Source organism: Corythoichthys intestinalis, chromosome 17, assembly GCF_030265065.1.
Source record: "Corythoichthys intestinalis isolate RoL2023-P3 chromosome 17, ASM3026506v1, whole genome shotgun sequence".
NCBI lineage: Eukaryota > Metazoa > Chordata > Actinopteri > Syngnathiformes > Syngnathidae > Corythoichthys > Corythoichthys intestinalis.
Window position 1 is genome coordinate 40,559,518 of NC_080411.1, and position 16,440 is coordinate 40,575,957.

The 16,440-nt window shown below is 39.1% G+C and overlaps 1 protein-coding gene across 1 annotated transcript in view; it reads left to right on the top strand.

Moving 5' to 3' along the window:
- The first annotated feature begins 542 nt into the window (after positions 1-542).
- The window catches only part of LOC130905745 (MAM domain-containing protein 2-like), a 43,666-nt gene continuing 27,768 nt past the window's right edge, over positions 543-16,440 (top strand). Inside the window, exons 1-6 of the mRNA XM_057819385.1 lie at positions 543-1,143; positions 2,900-3,164; positions 3,289-3,399; positions 4,025-4,296; positions 13,819-13,903; positions 14,271-14,411. Coding sequence (XP_057675368.1) covers positions 3,134-3,164; positions 3,289-3,399; positions 4,025-4,296; positions 13,819-13,903; positions 14,271-14,411 — 640 coding nt within the window. The 5' untranslated portion in view covers positions 543-1,143; positions 2,900-3,133. The remainder of the gene's footprint in view (positions 1,144-2,899; positions 3,165-3,288; positions 3,400-4,024; positions 4,297-13,818; positions 13,904-14,270; positions 14,412-16,440) is intronic.

The following is a 16,440-nucleotide window of genomic DNA, read 5'->3' on the forward strand; positions in this document are numbered from 1 at the left end:
TCTTAAAGCAGCCCAAAGGAGCTTTTTTTTTTTTTTTTTTTTCTTATTCGGCTGTGCTTGTAGACAAAAGCAAGTGTTTTACCTGAAGGAAGGCTAATTTTTTTAATTTATTTTTTGTTTTTCCCTGACTAAGAAGTTTTTTTTCAGTTATATTTAATTTATTTTAGACAGATAATGTTAAGTGGTCTTAAGACAAATGTTTATTTTTTGCATTCCTGAATAGTTAAGAGATGATGAACAAATTTGTATTTATTGTGTATGTTAATATAATTTATGTTCAAATCTTGTAATTTTAATTTAACCTGATAAAATCCAGAAATGTATTCTGCAAGTTTTCAAAATGTTTTCGTTTTTAGTTTTAGAAAACAAAGGTTTGGATCGAACAATGTATATACTGAACCAATACATATGAAAGTTAGTATAAATCAGTACAGATGTATTTTACATTGATCATTTAGCCCATTAGTCGTGAGAAATGTAGCCCTACCCCCAGCAAAAAGTGGTTATGCTGTTATATTGTCTGTACCAGGGGCGGACTGGTAATCTGTGGGTTCTGGAGGATCACAGAACGGCCGGTGCCCTGGACGGCCGGCGGCCGCCATTCATTATAGATCACTGTTTTTGTCCCCCCTAGCCTCTGATTATCTACAGTTTGCATCCAATCCGACAGGTGGCAGCAATGCGCCTGGCTGTTCATCGCCAGTCCGATAGAAGAACGAAAGAAACACAAAGTTGCCTTCATTGGTTCCTTGTGGAAGCAAAATGGCGACGAGCGTTAATGCCCAATATGGATGGTGGTGGCAAAAAAAGAAAAGAGAAGGGTGGCGCGGAGAAGGTTAGGAAGAAAAAAATTAAAGAAACTGGAGAGCAAAGCATTAAAATGTCATAAATTGACAAATATTTTCGCAAGCAGCAGTCTGGCTGCAACGGCCACGTTGGGTAACAGCAGCCCAGCCCCGGCGATGGTGAGAGGGGGCAGCCGCTCTGACGTGCAGCCGGTGCAGGGAGGGAGAAAAATAGAGGGAGGAGGTAATGATAAGCTGGTGGAAGTTCGAGAGGGAAGTTCCCCAGACAAGCGCAGAGCAAGTAAAAAGGGATGAAGAGGGTCACTTGCTCGGTATACTGGCAATTGTTATCCACAAGGTAGGTACATTTTAAATGAAATAAATGACAATTAAAGGGTTAGTGCCAGCTAGTCGATGTACCCGTTTGCAATCGTGTCAAGTTATAATATGCTAGTCCTACTATCACTCTCCTAAGAAAAAATATTATAGCTGTAAAACAACGTATGCACACGCAGCAGCAATATTAATTCAGAAGAAATATAACAAAATATTAATAAAATGAATGGTTTTACTTTAAAGTTTAGGTAGTTAAATTGATATATATATTTAATCATTTATATATCGTTTTGTTTTCTGGTTAATACTTTCCAATGAAGGTTATGTATACAGGATTTGTCTTTAAATGTTTTTTGTATTTTCATTGAAATTTATTATTTGTATGGCAAGATTAATTATGGCAGGGGTCTCCAAACCGGTCCTCAAGGGCCACTGCGGGGCCTGGTTTTTCTTTCAACCGATCGAGTACCGACAGTTTAACCAATGAAGTTTCTGCTAAAACAAGCAGCACCTGACTGCAATCAACTGATTACACTTGTAAGAGGTGTTGTCTTGTTTTGTTGGAATGAAATCCTGTGCCCGCTGCGGCTTTATGTGGAATAGTTTGGAGACCACTGAATTATGGCATAAACAATGAAATCGTTTTATAGACAGAGATATATAGAGATATATTATAATCAATTGGATACATGAATGAATGAATGAATGAATTTATTGTCATCATCATCATAATCATAGACAGTTTCAGAATGTGGAATTTGCCCGAATACATAAAACTTGCTTTGAAGAATACATTTTCATTTGTTTATTCAGGTCTATCATAGAGCTAGTACAGAAAATGAACCCAACTCCAGTTCAGCCTTGCAGTACTTTGAGCGCCCCAAGTCAGACAGTGACAGTCTAGACATATTTTCTTCATTTTCTCTTAAAGTGCAAGAAATTGATGCATTTTACAATAAAATGTAAAAAAAAAAAAAAATTCCCCCCGAGGGTTTGGCGGTATGCCCCCGGACACCCCTACGGGGTCTGTTTCCCTTCGTATAGCGTATCTTGTGGGCTGGGCTGAGTCAAAGTCCAGGGCTGCTTTTTAGTCCCAGTCCGCCCCTGGTCTCTACCAACATTGAGACCAAACCTACGCCCTTGCCCATGATAGTGTCATGTCATAATTTTGACAGTCTATGGCAGTCTTCTGACGACGCTGTCAAATAAAGTGTTACCTATTAACACAAATAAATCTACAAAAAAGCCGCACTGGACTATAAGCCCCAGGATTCAAAATGAAGGAAAAACGTAACGGCTTAAAGTCCAGAAATTACAGTATATGGTTTGGCAAACCATCCCCACAATTGAAAATATTAAACATTTTGGTCGCATGGTTGTCATTTACTGGCAACCTTTCCAGAATTCCAGTGTATACCCATCTCACGCAGAGTCAGCTAAAATCCAGTTTGACTATGAAGAGAAGCGTTATATAAAATGGTTGCATGGGTCGGGATACAAAGCCAGCTGCTGAACAGATTTTCCTTGAGGGACAAACAAAAAACTGGGTAATGGAAAATCCAATGGAAGCTACACCAGTTAGCTGTATCTACTGTAAATGTTTTCTTGAGGTATGTTCCAACTTTTCTCAACGGCTAAGCATATTAATGTCACTAAGGTGGATATGTTTGAAACTTGCTTATAACCAGCTTTCTCCATACTTGATCTGTAACAGTCCTGTATAGGCTGACATCTCCTCTCGCCACATCTCGTCTTCTCAATTTTTTCTTTTCTTCCAGCATCCTCGCACCATTTCCCCACCCATTCAGTTTCCTTCTCTAACTTTCTCCCCTCCTTTACTTGGCTGCGCTTCCACACACCCACTTCCACATTCAGGGGGAGTCAGCAGTGTGCTGCCAGTCTGTGTGCTGGAGAGACACTCGGACGACACTCTGCAAGAGTAAGGGGAGAACTTTCCTGCTCTTGAGCTTTTAATTCAAAAAATCAAATAGCCCCCTCTTCAGAAGTTTGCAATGCTTCTATTCTACCTTTTGGCTCTTGTTGGTGAGGACTTTTCAGTGATGGTGCTAGTGTTCTGCATAGGAATATGTTTTTGTCAATGCCAGTTTCTGTGATTCATACTTGCCATTCACTCTGTTTTCTCACTTTGCTCCCTTCTCCCCTTAAGCCGCCATCCAAGCCCATAAGGACTTCTTGTCGGGCTCCTGCAACTTTGAGACCAACACCTGTGGTTATGTGTCGGATGCAGATTTAAGCACCTGGAGCCTACACAGAGATGGTAATGCATCACATTGAATCCTCAGCTCCATATTTGTCATTTTTAGAAGTTCACCTCAAATAAAATTGCAGACCTTTGGCATGCTAAATGTTGAATTTGTCAAAGGAGATGACTCTCGCAGTCACACTTTTTACTACATCTGGTCTCCATTGACTCCAACATCCTTCAACATCTGGACTTAGTGAAAGAGCACATTTAAGCATTCTCATTGGGTCAACTTTGCAGTTGATACGGAAGAGAAGAGACCTGTGAACAATCACATCGTGATGTGTGTGTTTGTTTTAAGTGATCAAAGCTCGCTGAACTACGATGGTTAGGTGGTTTATTTAACGGGATTATTCTGCGACAGGAATAATTTTCGTTGACTTGAGCATGTTCGTTTAGTGTTCGACCAGGAGAATCTAAGCAGCTGGATACTATCTTCAGTGTTAACCAGAGAATCCTAAGATTCACACAAATAATGCAACTAAAATGAGCCTTTATTCTAACTCATTGGCTGCCATTTGAACTGCTAGACGTCCCATTGGATGGACGTTTAATGCCATCAATTGCATTGAAAGTATTAAAAATACCAATTCACTACCATAATCATATTAATCCATTAATATTTCCTCCTACATATCAGGCCGTTTCATCGCTGTGGATGCCCCTTTAAATGGCGACAAAGACTTGGACATCGGGGTCGATACCACAGGAGTGTTACTGAGTCCGGTTCTGGAGCAGAGTGAGTGGAGTTGCCTAAGGTTGGTCTACCAGATTAGTGGTACAGGAAGCTTGCAAGTCCTACAACGCACAGACGGTCAGAGCTATGACAGGCCGCTGTGGAGCAGCCAAATGTCGTCAGACAGCTGGGTCATTGCGAGCATGGACCTGCAGAACAGCACGGAGACTACAAGGGTAATATACATTCATTTGATCTGTTATTATACTTCTTTGGGGACTAGAACTGATATGACAAGTTGTTTATCGCATAGTCTTTAACTCGAAAAGCCAAGTGAACGATCACTTACTCTCACGAACTGCACGTTTAAAATTTAAAAAAAATTTTTTAATTGTCTTCAGTCACAAGTAAAATTTAACACACATTCACAGCAATGGAATCACTTTTTTGACCTTAATGCAGTACTTCTCAAATAGTGGGGCAGAGCGATGCCAGGGTGGCGCGTGTGACCTCGGGGAACATGTTTTTTTTTTTTTTTTTTTTTTTTTTTGCCGTACTAGAATAAAGTGTACTTGCACATCCACTCAGTGGGTGGCAGTGGCACTCTCATTTTCAAAGTGCGCGCAGTATTTTTGAAGTAAGCAAGAGCACATGGAAGAGACTCATGAAGAGCTGGAGAGCTGTGCGCCGTTTTCGAAAGCTGTTTTCCGGCTGGACTCACGCAGCGACCCACTGCAGGGTACCCGCGGGTTATCAAAAGTACTAAAAAAGCATTGAATATAGTTTTCCATTATTAAAGGTATTAAAAGCATTAAATTAACTGTGAAAGCATTAAATTAACTGTCGTAGGTCTGGAATTTTTTCACCGTGGTTTTAATTTTCAAGAACATCTCATTGCAACCTAAATTATATCCGTGACAAAGTTTTTTTTTTTTTTTTAAATCCATAACGAAGATGGCGCGTAGAATTTTTACGATGCGCTGCACCTCGTGCGTGCGCGCCGTTAGCATCATTAGCATTAACATCACAACACCAGGCAATCGCACAGTAATGTATGCTAACGCAAGGAACTGCTCAGATGCCTTAGTTGTTATGTTCGACGAAAGCCTCAACAAGACAACCAAGTCCAAACAGTTGAACCAGCATGTGAGGTATCGGATCGGCGACCAAGTCGCATCCAGATACTTTGGGTCGCAGTTTATGGGTCATGCGAAGGCAGTGGACCTGCTTAACATTTCAAAGTAAGTTGCCAATTTCTCAAATTCAAATGTGTTAGATGCAATAACGTATTTCTGCACGGTTTGCCTTTCGAATGAATGTGAATTTCGCAGTTTTAACTCAAGAGTTAGCCATGTTAAATGGGGTATTGGCAGGTGCACTAGCCTTAACATGGATAAACCGGAGTCGTAGATTCACCATCACTCTCAGATACACAACACGGTTGACACTGTCTATTATTGGAACGAGTGCGGGGTAACGTACTAATGTTGATCTGAATAACATGGCATGGTGATAGGCAAATTATAATGTAGGTGATAGTAAAACACCTCCCGGTATATTTAAATGTTTTTCTTGATTAAATAAGAGTATGGATTTTCTCTATCTGATTAAAAGAAATGTCTTCAATAGCTAACAAAGGATTAACATGTGTTTTTTATACTTCTTATAATGTGATTAGAAAAAAACAATTACCAAGGGAAATGGTCATGTGTAGCTTTTTTAATTTGTGGTAATTAATGGTTAACTACTGCCATTTAGTGGCTGTTTTTTAAACTTTCACTGCCAATTGCAAGCACTTTACAGTTAAGGTGGCCAACTTGACAATCACCTACCTTACCACCTTGACTAGGTCCTCTTAAAAGGGAAACCTGTTGTACTGCAAATGTAATTTCTGAAGTTGGTTTACAATAATAGTGTAAAATTCATTTTATCCTGGAAAAAAAATTCTGAGAGACCTTATAGTTAAATGTGTTTTAATTGTATCTTCAGTAAATGTGCATTCTTTTGTCAAACAAAGTTAGTAATTGAGGTTAAATTTGATGTTCAGTGCTTTATTTTTTAATTTGATTCAATATTATCTAAATAATGGGTGCGAGAAAAGTATTACTTTTCAGTTGAAATGGCATTAAAAAAGGTCTTAAAAGTCTTGAATTTAGATTTATCAATCCTGGGGGGACCCTGCACTGTCTTCTCCGGTTCTCACGTGTCCGCCCGAGAAGTGGCATTTTCGGCTTGGGATCGTCACGACGACCGCCCTCACCTACGGTTCTCCCTCGGCCGCCGAGAATGCGCTTTTTTCGGGCCGTTTGCCTTCTGGCTTTGAGATTTAATACAGTGGTAGATGAGGAAAGACCACTGTTTATTGTGTCTAAAAATGATTATAGCGGACAGCCGGAAGGCAAATCAATTAAGACGCCACTTAAAGACATTAGACCCCAATCTCATTGATAAGCCACTTGGTTGTTTTTCAGCGAAAACGTGCCGAATATTGCCAACAATCGTCCCGCTTTGTCAGTGTTATATCAGTAAACCAGTGAGCACTGTTAGCATGCTCAGTGCAAAAGAACCCCACACCATTGCAAACTGGAGGTGATACTGTGATCAGCGAGCAGCGAAAATAAAAACTGTCCTTCTGCCCAAAGACACTATTTTTTTTTCTTCCATTCAGTTTTGTTTTTTCGGTCAAATTTTTTGGCATATTGTCCTCATGAGTTAATGTTTTTAATCAATTTGAATTTGTTATTATTTACAGATTTTATTTTTCAGTATCAAATGTCAAAAATGTACCTTGAGTGTATTTTTACAGTTTAGATGTGACTTTTTTTTTTTTTTAATTCAGACAAATTGATGCGCGTTGTCTTTTCTGTTACAAACAAAACAATGTTAATAAAGTCATACTTTATGAGTTGATCTGTTATTTTCCCTAATAGAAAAAAAGGATACAATGTGAGGCAGAGGCGTACTTATAATAGTGATATTATAGACAAATGATACTATTTACAGTGGTGGCAGAGTTTGGGGGGGACGCGAAACATTTACGTCTTCCTTGGGGGGGGGGGGGGGGGGGCGTAACAGAAAATTAACTGAGAAGCACTGCCTTAATGTAAGAGGGAGCAGTATGCCCTAAAATAAAAAATACAAAACAAAAAAGACCAATACAGTTAGTTCTCGGGCTACGAACGAATTCTGTTCCTACGCTGGTGACGTAACCCGAATTTACGCATAAATCATTACTAACCCTTTAAAGGGATCCTCAGACTTAAAGACTTGTAGGCTATAATAAGCCATAATTGTTCATTTTACTAAAATATCTTATTAGAAGCATATACTGTATTAGTGCCATTGATTTGAAAATCTTTAATATTTAGTACATGTTATGACCTACGGAGATCACCATGTTTTAAGCACGCAATGCACGCTGGGGGTGATGACGCGGTTACCCTGGACTGGTAGAAAAGCTGTGCAGACTAGCAAGCGAAGCTAGTATGACGGCTGGCATGATTTTGTCACATTCTGCTGCTGGTCAGGTTGTTTAGTTACAGAGATGTGAAATGAGTTCCCAACGTCATACCTGCGTCCAATTCCAGCTCAACAGCAGTGCGTTTAAACCGATCCTAGGTGGCTTGCATTGACTTATTGCCATGTGACAGTTTGTATATACTTCTGTTGTTAGTGGCATCATTGCCTTGTTTTTCCGTTTGTCTGCCTCTCACCGCGGTTTTCCCTCAGGTTTTTGTTTTAAATTAAACTAACAAATTAAATTAATTAATTTAAAATTAAATTAACGAACTCCTGTCACGGACTCTTTTTGTGCCTCCCTTTTCGTGATCGCGCATTTTTTGTGTGTGTTCAATAAACCCTTTAACGCAATCTCTATGTTGTTGTCTGCTTGCTGTCTGAAGTGAGCTGCGTTTTTTAATTCCGTGGTCAATTCAGCCGCACTTTCTTTTCAGTTGCGTTTCCCTTTCAGGTTTTACTGCACAGCCAGACAGCGCATTTGGGTTGTGATTGCTTTATAAGGAAAATCATGACTCTAATGTCACGCGCAAGTATACTCCCGTGGTCTTCAGCTCGTCGGGAAACGGGTTCGAATTCCTCTGGAGACTTTCATTTAATTGCTTTTGCTGCTCTTTTTGTGAAATATCGACAGTGCTGTCCTGCTCATCACTTTTCGCTCGGGTTCCAATTGCAAGGGCAGAACTGACGACATGCTTATGTAGCTAACAAGTGATGCTGTGAAAGTCCGGCAGTGCTGCCCAGTGACGTCACTGCATTGCATCGTCAAAAACAATGCGACCTACTAGTTAATCTAATTTTTTTTTAAATTTTATAAAAATGAAAACATAGAGATTTGAATATCACATTTTTATAACTCATACTAACATTTATCTTTTAAGAACACGAGTCTTTCTGTCCATGGTTCCCTTTAAGTCCTAATTACTCCCTAAATTTCAGAATAACTATCCAAAAATATGTATTATTATAATGTCCTCGCCAAGATGTTGGAGCAAAGTCCTAGCTAGACAGCGAGTTAAGCTCCGAAATGACAATGTCAGACGTCCATGTAGTTTGCTGACTTTAATTAGCTGTTCATGAATCAACACTTGCCAAATGTAACTCAAATAAAAATGAAATTAAATCAGGTCCATCTTCAATCACAGCAATTCCAATTTGTGTTTATAACTAGCTGCTGATAAAGCAATAACAATCCATACAAAAGATTAGCATCTATTAGTTAGCGTCTGCACATCATCAAAAACAATCAGATAAACTCGCCCCAAGTGTTCGACCACAATTGAAAATGCATAATAAACAGTACAAAAGATGTTATATACACGTGTTGCATCTGTGGATGCTTCAGAAGCAACAACTTTGAGCATTCTGAAAAGTTGCTACTGTTATGTCCCTACCGTCCCTATGCAAAGCTACGCCCTTGAGTGAAAGAAAGAACAAACATTGCAGATGCATTACGTAATTAGATATTAATATATTATTATAAATAGAAACCTATTCCGAACTAGCAAGGGTCAGCAAAACATTGTAACAGTCAAAATAAAATACAAACAGTGCAAATGACAATTATTCGAGCTTTAAAAGAGAAATCTCTTTAGTGCCATGTTTTGAAAATCCCGCTAATCTCACCGTGGTTTATCTCGACAATATGACCAACATAATAAATAATAGGGTTGGGCATCGAGCATTAATGGGAACCGCTTCTATCACCCCGATGCTCCCGGAATCGTTCGAATTCTTAAATTTCGATTCCATGTTTCGATGCCCTGACCGCAGAGCGGGAAAAAAATGCTCAAGTCCAAAGACTTGTATTTATATACAAGTTAAAATTAGCTCTGTGTGAAGTTCATATAATTTAAAAAAATCATCGAGAAGTTAAGACTATAATATAAACCATGCAATTTTTTTTTACCCTGCCTTTTTTCTTTTTTTACCCTGCTTCTTAAAAGTATTGGAATCGAGAATCGTTTGGAACCGGAATCGAAATGTGGAATCGTAAACGGAACCGGAATCGTTCAATTTCAAATGATGCTCAACCCTAATAAATAAGCCGGCTTACTCAAATGAGGGAGCCTACCGTTTTCATGGAGTATATTATTCACTTTCTACTACGCACACTCAGTCTCACTTCCTCAAGGTGAATTTTAATTGTATACTGTAATTTCCGTAAGTATGTGCGGCCCCTTTAAGAGACACCTTCCTGACTCCTCTCCTTCCTCACCCTCAGTATATTATATATATATATATATATTACTGTATATTTTTTGTGTGTGGTAATTTTGATTCTTATTAGTTTTTGTTAAGCAGCAAAAGTCTCCTGAAGTAGCAGTACTAGTATTAAACATGCAAACACATGACTAAATATTGGGCTATGATATATAGTTTTGTTTACTTTTTCTACCAACAGTGGTTGTGTGCTGGTCGCCACATCTATTAATTGATTTATGACGAGCGGCTAGCCTAGCTTGGTGAACAGATTGGACTTGGGAGTCGATTTATTTTAAGAGTTGCACAGAGACAAAGGCTACTTCAAGAGAAAAAAAGTTAAACAACTAAGGTTTAGGGGGCACACACATACGCTTGAGATTCGACTCATTATGTGTTACCTCTGCATAGGGGCTGCAGGCGGGGGCATGGATGGTCGCTATTTTATGTGCAGTTCCTGATGCAATTAATGTACCGCCTTCGTAAGTTCGTGTCAGCGCTGCACGTTCACGCTGACAAATGACGGGCAGTACGCACTTCACAGGAAGGCGTGTGTTTGTGCGTTTGGAAGACAGGAGGCGCTCTCACAGTGATTCTGTCTGCAGCGCTTGGGAGGGCACATGCATTACTAACATGATAATAATAACCTTGCTAAGGGCACTTACTCGGTTAAGAGGGCAAGGGTTCATGCCTGAGCACCACCTGGCATCTATGTGTGCACGCCACTGGTTTCAGGGCTGATTAAATAATCGCAAACTTATCATTGCCTGTATGGTAGGAGTTAGCCAATAGCGGGCATGCGCGCTCTTCAGTTCACACAGCCTTTAGCCTGTGGCCTCAGTTTTTCACAGTAGGACACTATAGTTTTCTTTTAATTACAGTACAGTATGATTAATAGGGATGTCTGTGGGAAAGGAAACATAAAAACAGCTTTTAGTGACATTAATTATGTGTTATGAAAATATCCGGAGGTTATTTAATGTGTATTGTTCCTAATTATGCATAATCCAACTTTACAAGTCCAAACAGCTATTAAAACTGGAAAACCTTTTTTGAGTCAAAATGAATTTAAGTTTAGTGGAAGTGCTGGCCGACATTACACACGCAGACCCTAAATGAAGCGGATACAAAGAGTGTGGCAAGGTAATGTAAACATTCTGTGGGAAAAGTTTATGTTGTATGCAGAGGTGGCTCTGACTTTGACAAGGTCATGACCTACACAAGGTTGAGCCATGTCTGCTCTATACATGTAGGCCCCTGACAGCATAAACATATTTCAGGCCAGTCCTGAGTGAAAAGGAATATGATTGGAGTATTGTAGGAATATTTACATTTTTATTTCCAAGAGTGTCATTAATGAATGATAGCAAGCTGTGCTTACAATATAAACAACTTTATCTTTTGTGGATTATGTAGTTGGAATGGATGAATTCCGGAAATAAAACCTACATCAGCCGACCACTTGTGTATGCCTGTGCAATCTAATGAGATATCAAAACAATTCTGCCTTAAAGGGATCCACGGAAAGAATTATAGTTCTTAAGTATAAAATGAAGGAATCTGACCCTTTAGCCAGACTGCCTGAATCACGCCAGCCGAACCGCCAGAACCTTGCTGGCGTAGCTCCTTCATTGATATGGAGGTAAAACAGTCTCGATTCATGGTTAAAAGCAAATAAAACCGTGCATTTAGCGTTTATTTTACATAAATATGTCGAAGTACAATGCTACTCTGTTAGCGACTGAGGCTAGCTGCCGCCTGACGTAAACAGAGCTTTTCTGGTGAAAATTCATGTGAATAAATGCCTAAATCCCAGAATTCTTCATAGATATGGATGTAAAACAGTCTCGATTCTTGGTTAAAAGCAAAAAAAAAAAAAAAAGTGCAGTTAGCGTTTATTTTACGTATATATGGCGAACTATGATGCCAATGCGGTAACAGCTGATTTCACCCATTGATTTTTTTCACGTTTAAAAATGCATGCATGGTACAAAAAATATAATCATTACCTTGAATCCTCGAACAAATCACTCCTGATACAATCCTTCCTGTTTGTAAAAATACTGGACATTTAGCATTTATTTGACGTAAATATGTCGAATGTGCTGCTCCTCTTTAAGTCACTGTGGCGCCGCCTTACCACACAACAAAGAGCTTTTTACGTTGAAATTCTTGTGAAGAAATGCTTAAATTCCTGTATTCTTCATAGATAAGGGCGTAAAACAGTCTCGATTCTTGGTTAAAAGCAAAAAAAAAAAAAAAACTTATCTTAAGTAAATATTGCGAACTATGATGCCAATGCCGTAGCGGCTAATTTCTCCCATTGTTTTTTTTCCACAACGTTTCAAAATACATGCATGGTACGAAAAATATAATAATTACCTTGAATGCTCGAACTAATCACTCCTGAGACAATCCTTCCTGTTTGTGTGCGGTACAGCTATTGTACTTTTATCCTAAATCCGTCGTTGAATCGCTGCATGTGTCGCTGCGACCGGCTGCGAATAACTAAATTGGATTGCGGGGTGGCCCCCTTCTTGAAGGCGTTGCGCAGTGGCTGGCAGAATTGACCCGCCAATAGAATTATGAAGTCTATGCATGAGCAATATTTAATGCTTTTTGGCAGATGTCTTTTTGTGTCATCCGGCAAATTATTTCACTTTTGAATGGATGTAAAATATCCAAGCTGGACATAAATGGAGTTAGTGACAAAATTTGCCGGATGACACTGAATGACATCGGTCATAAGCATTCATTAATAGAGGTGTGCGAAATTTCCGATTCTTAGATTATTCGCGATTCGTGGAAGATTCGAGAACGATTCACAAACATCCAAATTCCGATTATTGGAATATGTCAAGTAAAACACACTCAGCACACCGCGCGGTCTTCGGGACGCAATGAGGAACGGAGCGAGAGTAGCTAAACATCATGCTTGTCATTTCCCGGCCCCTCGGGTAATGCCAATGCTCAACTCACGGCTCTAGCTCAACTCATGCCGCGAGATAAAAAAACAACAACATACCTGACTGCTGCCGAAAGCTGCTACAAAGTACGTCCACATAATGTTAAGGTAGATATCATATTTATATAGGACTAGATGCAGAATAGACTCGGTGGCGATAGCAGCACATGTAGAGAAAGCTAGATGCGGGCGTTAGTAAACGGCTGCCATCTTAAAGCAGTAGACTTCCCTGCAAGGCTGTTGTAGCAAACCTTCCAAGCGAACCTAATTAACTTTTTATCTAAAATACTCCTAAATCGTTAAAATATTGACTTGAATCTATCTTTAAAATAGTTTTAAAACTTTTACATGTTGAAAGTAGACAAAAGGGAAATCATGGAATAACAGGAGCAATTTTAACAACTTTAACGGTTGACTGACAACATTAAATTAATTGAATGTAGTTTAAAGCTGCTGATACAGAATGGGGATTTGAGTATATTATTTATTGTTTTTAACTGTTAACTTGATACTGAAATAGTCGTTTATTTAACCCTGCGAGGCTTTTAAAACAATTTTTTTTTTTTTTTTTTTTACAGTTTTTGTAACTAATGTACAAAACATTAGCAGCTAATAGTGGGGGGGGGGTGTCATCAATAATCGATTTATAATCGAATCGTAGCCTCTGGATCGTAATCGTAATCGAATCGTTAGATGCCCAAAGATTCCCACCTCTATTCATTAATGCCCATGATAGTGTCATGTCATAATTCTGACGGTCTTGTGGCAGTCTTATGACGCCACTGTCTAATAAAGTGTTACCTATTAACCCAATAAATCAACAAATAAGCCGCACTGGACTATGAGCCGCAGGATTCAAAATGAGGGGGAAAAAAAGTAGCTGCTAATAGTCTGAAAATTAAGGTTATACTGTAAGACCACAAGTTTTTTTCCCCTTCCAATTTTTCCTTCAGATGCCATGACGTTGTGAAAGAATATTTTCTGCTAATGCTGCAGTATCTGACCTTTTTATATATGATGACATCACCCCATGGTAACTCACATGTAGTGTTTCTGTACATGTGCTGTCTATTAGGTTGTTATCGAAGGGATACCTGGGAAGATGGCTGGGAGCAGCGTGGCCATTTTTGAGATCCACATTAGCCCCGGATACTGCCTGGGTTGGTGATGTCACTCATTGGCTTGCACAACATGTATTTAGTCACTCAAGCTCTATTCAAGGTTTCATTTCATAATTTAAAAAAATAATAATTAAATATACTGCACATATGAGTGAACGGCATACTTCCTTTCAGACTTTGAGGCTGATCAGTATGACAGGTGTCATGTGTTCTCCCCATATGTTTCTGCTTAGCACACAGCTGGAGCTCATTTTAACACTTTTGGGTGGACCACATAAGAGACATTAAAGTGGTCATTTGGTCATCAACATAGCTGTTGAAATATATGAGCATAAAAGTTTGGATTAATTTAAGAGATGCTGCCAAACATAATACTTTCATTCTCCCATTGATTATATGCCTTTAGACTGCGACTTTGAGGAATCTCACCTGTGCGGGTACAATAACCAGTGGAATGCTAATGTCAACTGGTTTGTGGGTGGCGGTGGTGGAGGCCAGCTGTTTCACAACAACCTGCCAGATGATCACACGCACAACAACAAGACTGGTGAGTGCAAAATGATGGCTGTCAACATATAAAATGGACCTCTTTATATTCTTTTTTAAATTATTTTTAAATGTTGCATCCTTTCTACAGTTTTCTCCCAAATTATTTTGATGATGAGATTTTGGCATATGGCATTCACAATCTGTCACTGTCATATTTCTGAGACAAACCTTACTGTGATCAGTGGTCACAGTTCTCCATTATTCAGTGAGACGAATGTATTTTTTATATGGAAAATTTGATGGAGCACATCTTGGCAACATGCTCGGAACACAGTGGTCTTTCTAACTGTCTGGAGTGCTTTTTTTTTAGATGGCAATGTTTCCTATCCGTTGCAATGTTACAAATTTCTCCATGCAACCGAAAAATTCAACTATTATTCATCATACAGTTGCAATATGTAACTATATGTAGCTCTATTTTCATAAACGGCATATTTGGGAATGTTCTATCACTGCCGCCCTCCCGCTTCAAATGGATTGGACGTCCACCAGCGATAAACTCATTCACAAATTCACAGCAAAAGGACGTCTATGAAAATCATCTTGGGAAGGGCGACAAGTGCTTTTCTTTTATGGCAACACACTTAGATGGCAGTCATCTAGGTAGGGTGACTGGTGTTCTAACACATCAGGATGCCCATCATATGAGCATACCTCTCATTACAGCGCATGCGTAGAAGGAAATCGCACATGAACTAGCTTTCCATTCATCGTGGTGGCATACCGGAGATGACGGGGAAGAAAAATAATGATTTTAACAATGTTTTTATGCTACATTTTATTGTATACATGTTCTTTTTTTTTTTTTTAATTAACGTAATTTTCAGACTGTAAGCCGCTACGTTTTTGCGGTTGCTTTGTTGATTTATTTGGGTTAATAGAACACACTAAGACTGCCATAAGACCGTCATAATTATGACGTGACATTATCATGGGCATTAATGAATGATTATGACAGAGGTCATTTAGTGTAATCTGGCATATTATGCCACTATCTCCATTTATGTCCAGCTCGGATCTTTTACATCCATTCAAAAGGGAGATAATTTGCCGGACGACACAAAATGACATCTGTCATAAGCATTCATTAATTAAAGCTCATCACAGTGTCATATCATAGTTATGATAGTCTACGACAGTCTAGCAATTAATGAAACAACTAGAACAGTAACTGAAGATATATTTAGCACAGAACATGAATTTTGATTTACAAGGGGCATTCAAAAAGTAATGCACTCAAGTGCATTACTCGTACAGGATTTTACCAATCTTGTTTATATTTGGCACAAACATGATAGGACACACCTTTTTGCGATTGTTGTATGTGTTTTTCTTATTTTCTGATTTTTAAAGCTGAAACTAGCTTCCAAAATGGCTAGCCCTCTTGAAGCTCATCAGAAAAAAAGAGCTGTAATCGAATTTCTTGTTGCAGAGTGAGAAACCCCTCTGAGAATTCACAACCTGCTGGGAAATGTCTACCAAGATGATACCATAGACCATTGTACTGTAAATAGATGGGTACAGGGATTTAAAAACAGTACTGAAACCATGAAGAGGTGGGTAAAGCCAGCATAGCCAATAAGCCCCTTAGTGGTCGGCCATTCACCTCTGACGGACTTCAAGAGGGGCAGCCATTTTGGAAGCTAGTTTAAGCTTTAAAAATCTGAAAATAAGAAAAACACCTATAACAATCGCAAAAAGGAGTGTCCTATCATATTTGTGCCAAATATAAACAAGATTGGTAAAATCCTGTACGAGCAATGCACTTGAGTGCATTACTTTTTGAATGCCCCTCGTATTTACTGCAATGGATGCTAGGAGGCATGGTAGACGACAACAGTGCTGACAGCAGGTAGTATCAGAGGTTGACTGTTTCCCCCATGAGAACAGTGATGGCCAAATTGAAGCTTCTTGAAGCAATGACGCTTTGCACGGTGGTTCATTTGGTCTTATGACAGTCCTATGATGCCGTTGTCAAATAAAGTGTTAACATTTTATATCTTTTGGTGTAAATATCTCACAATACA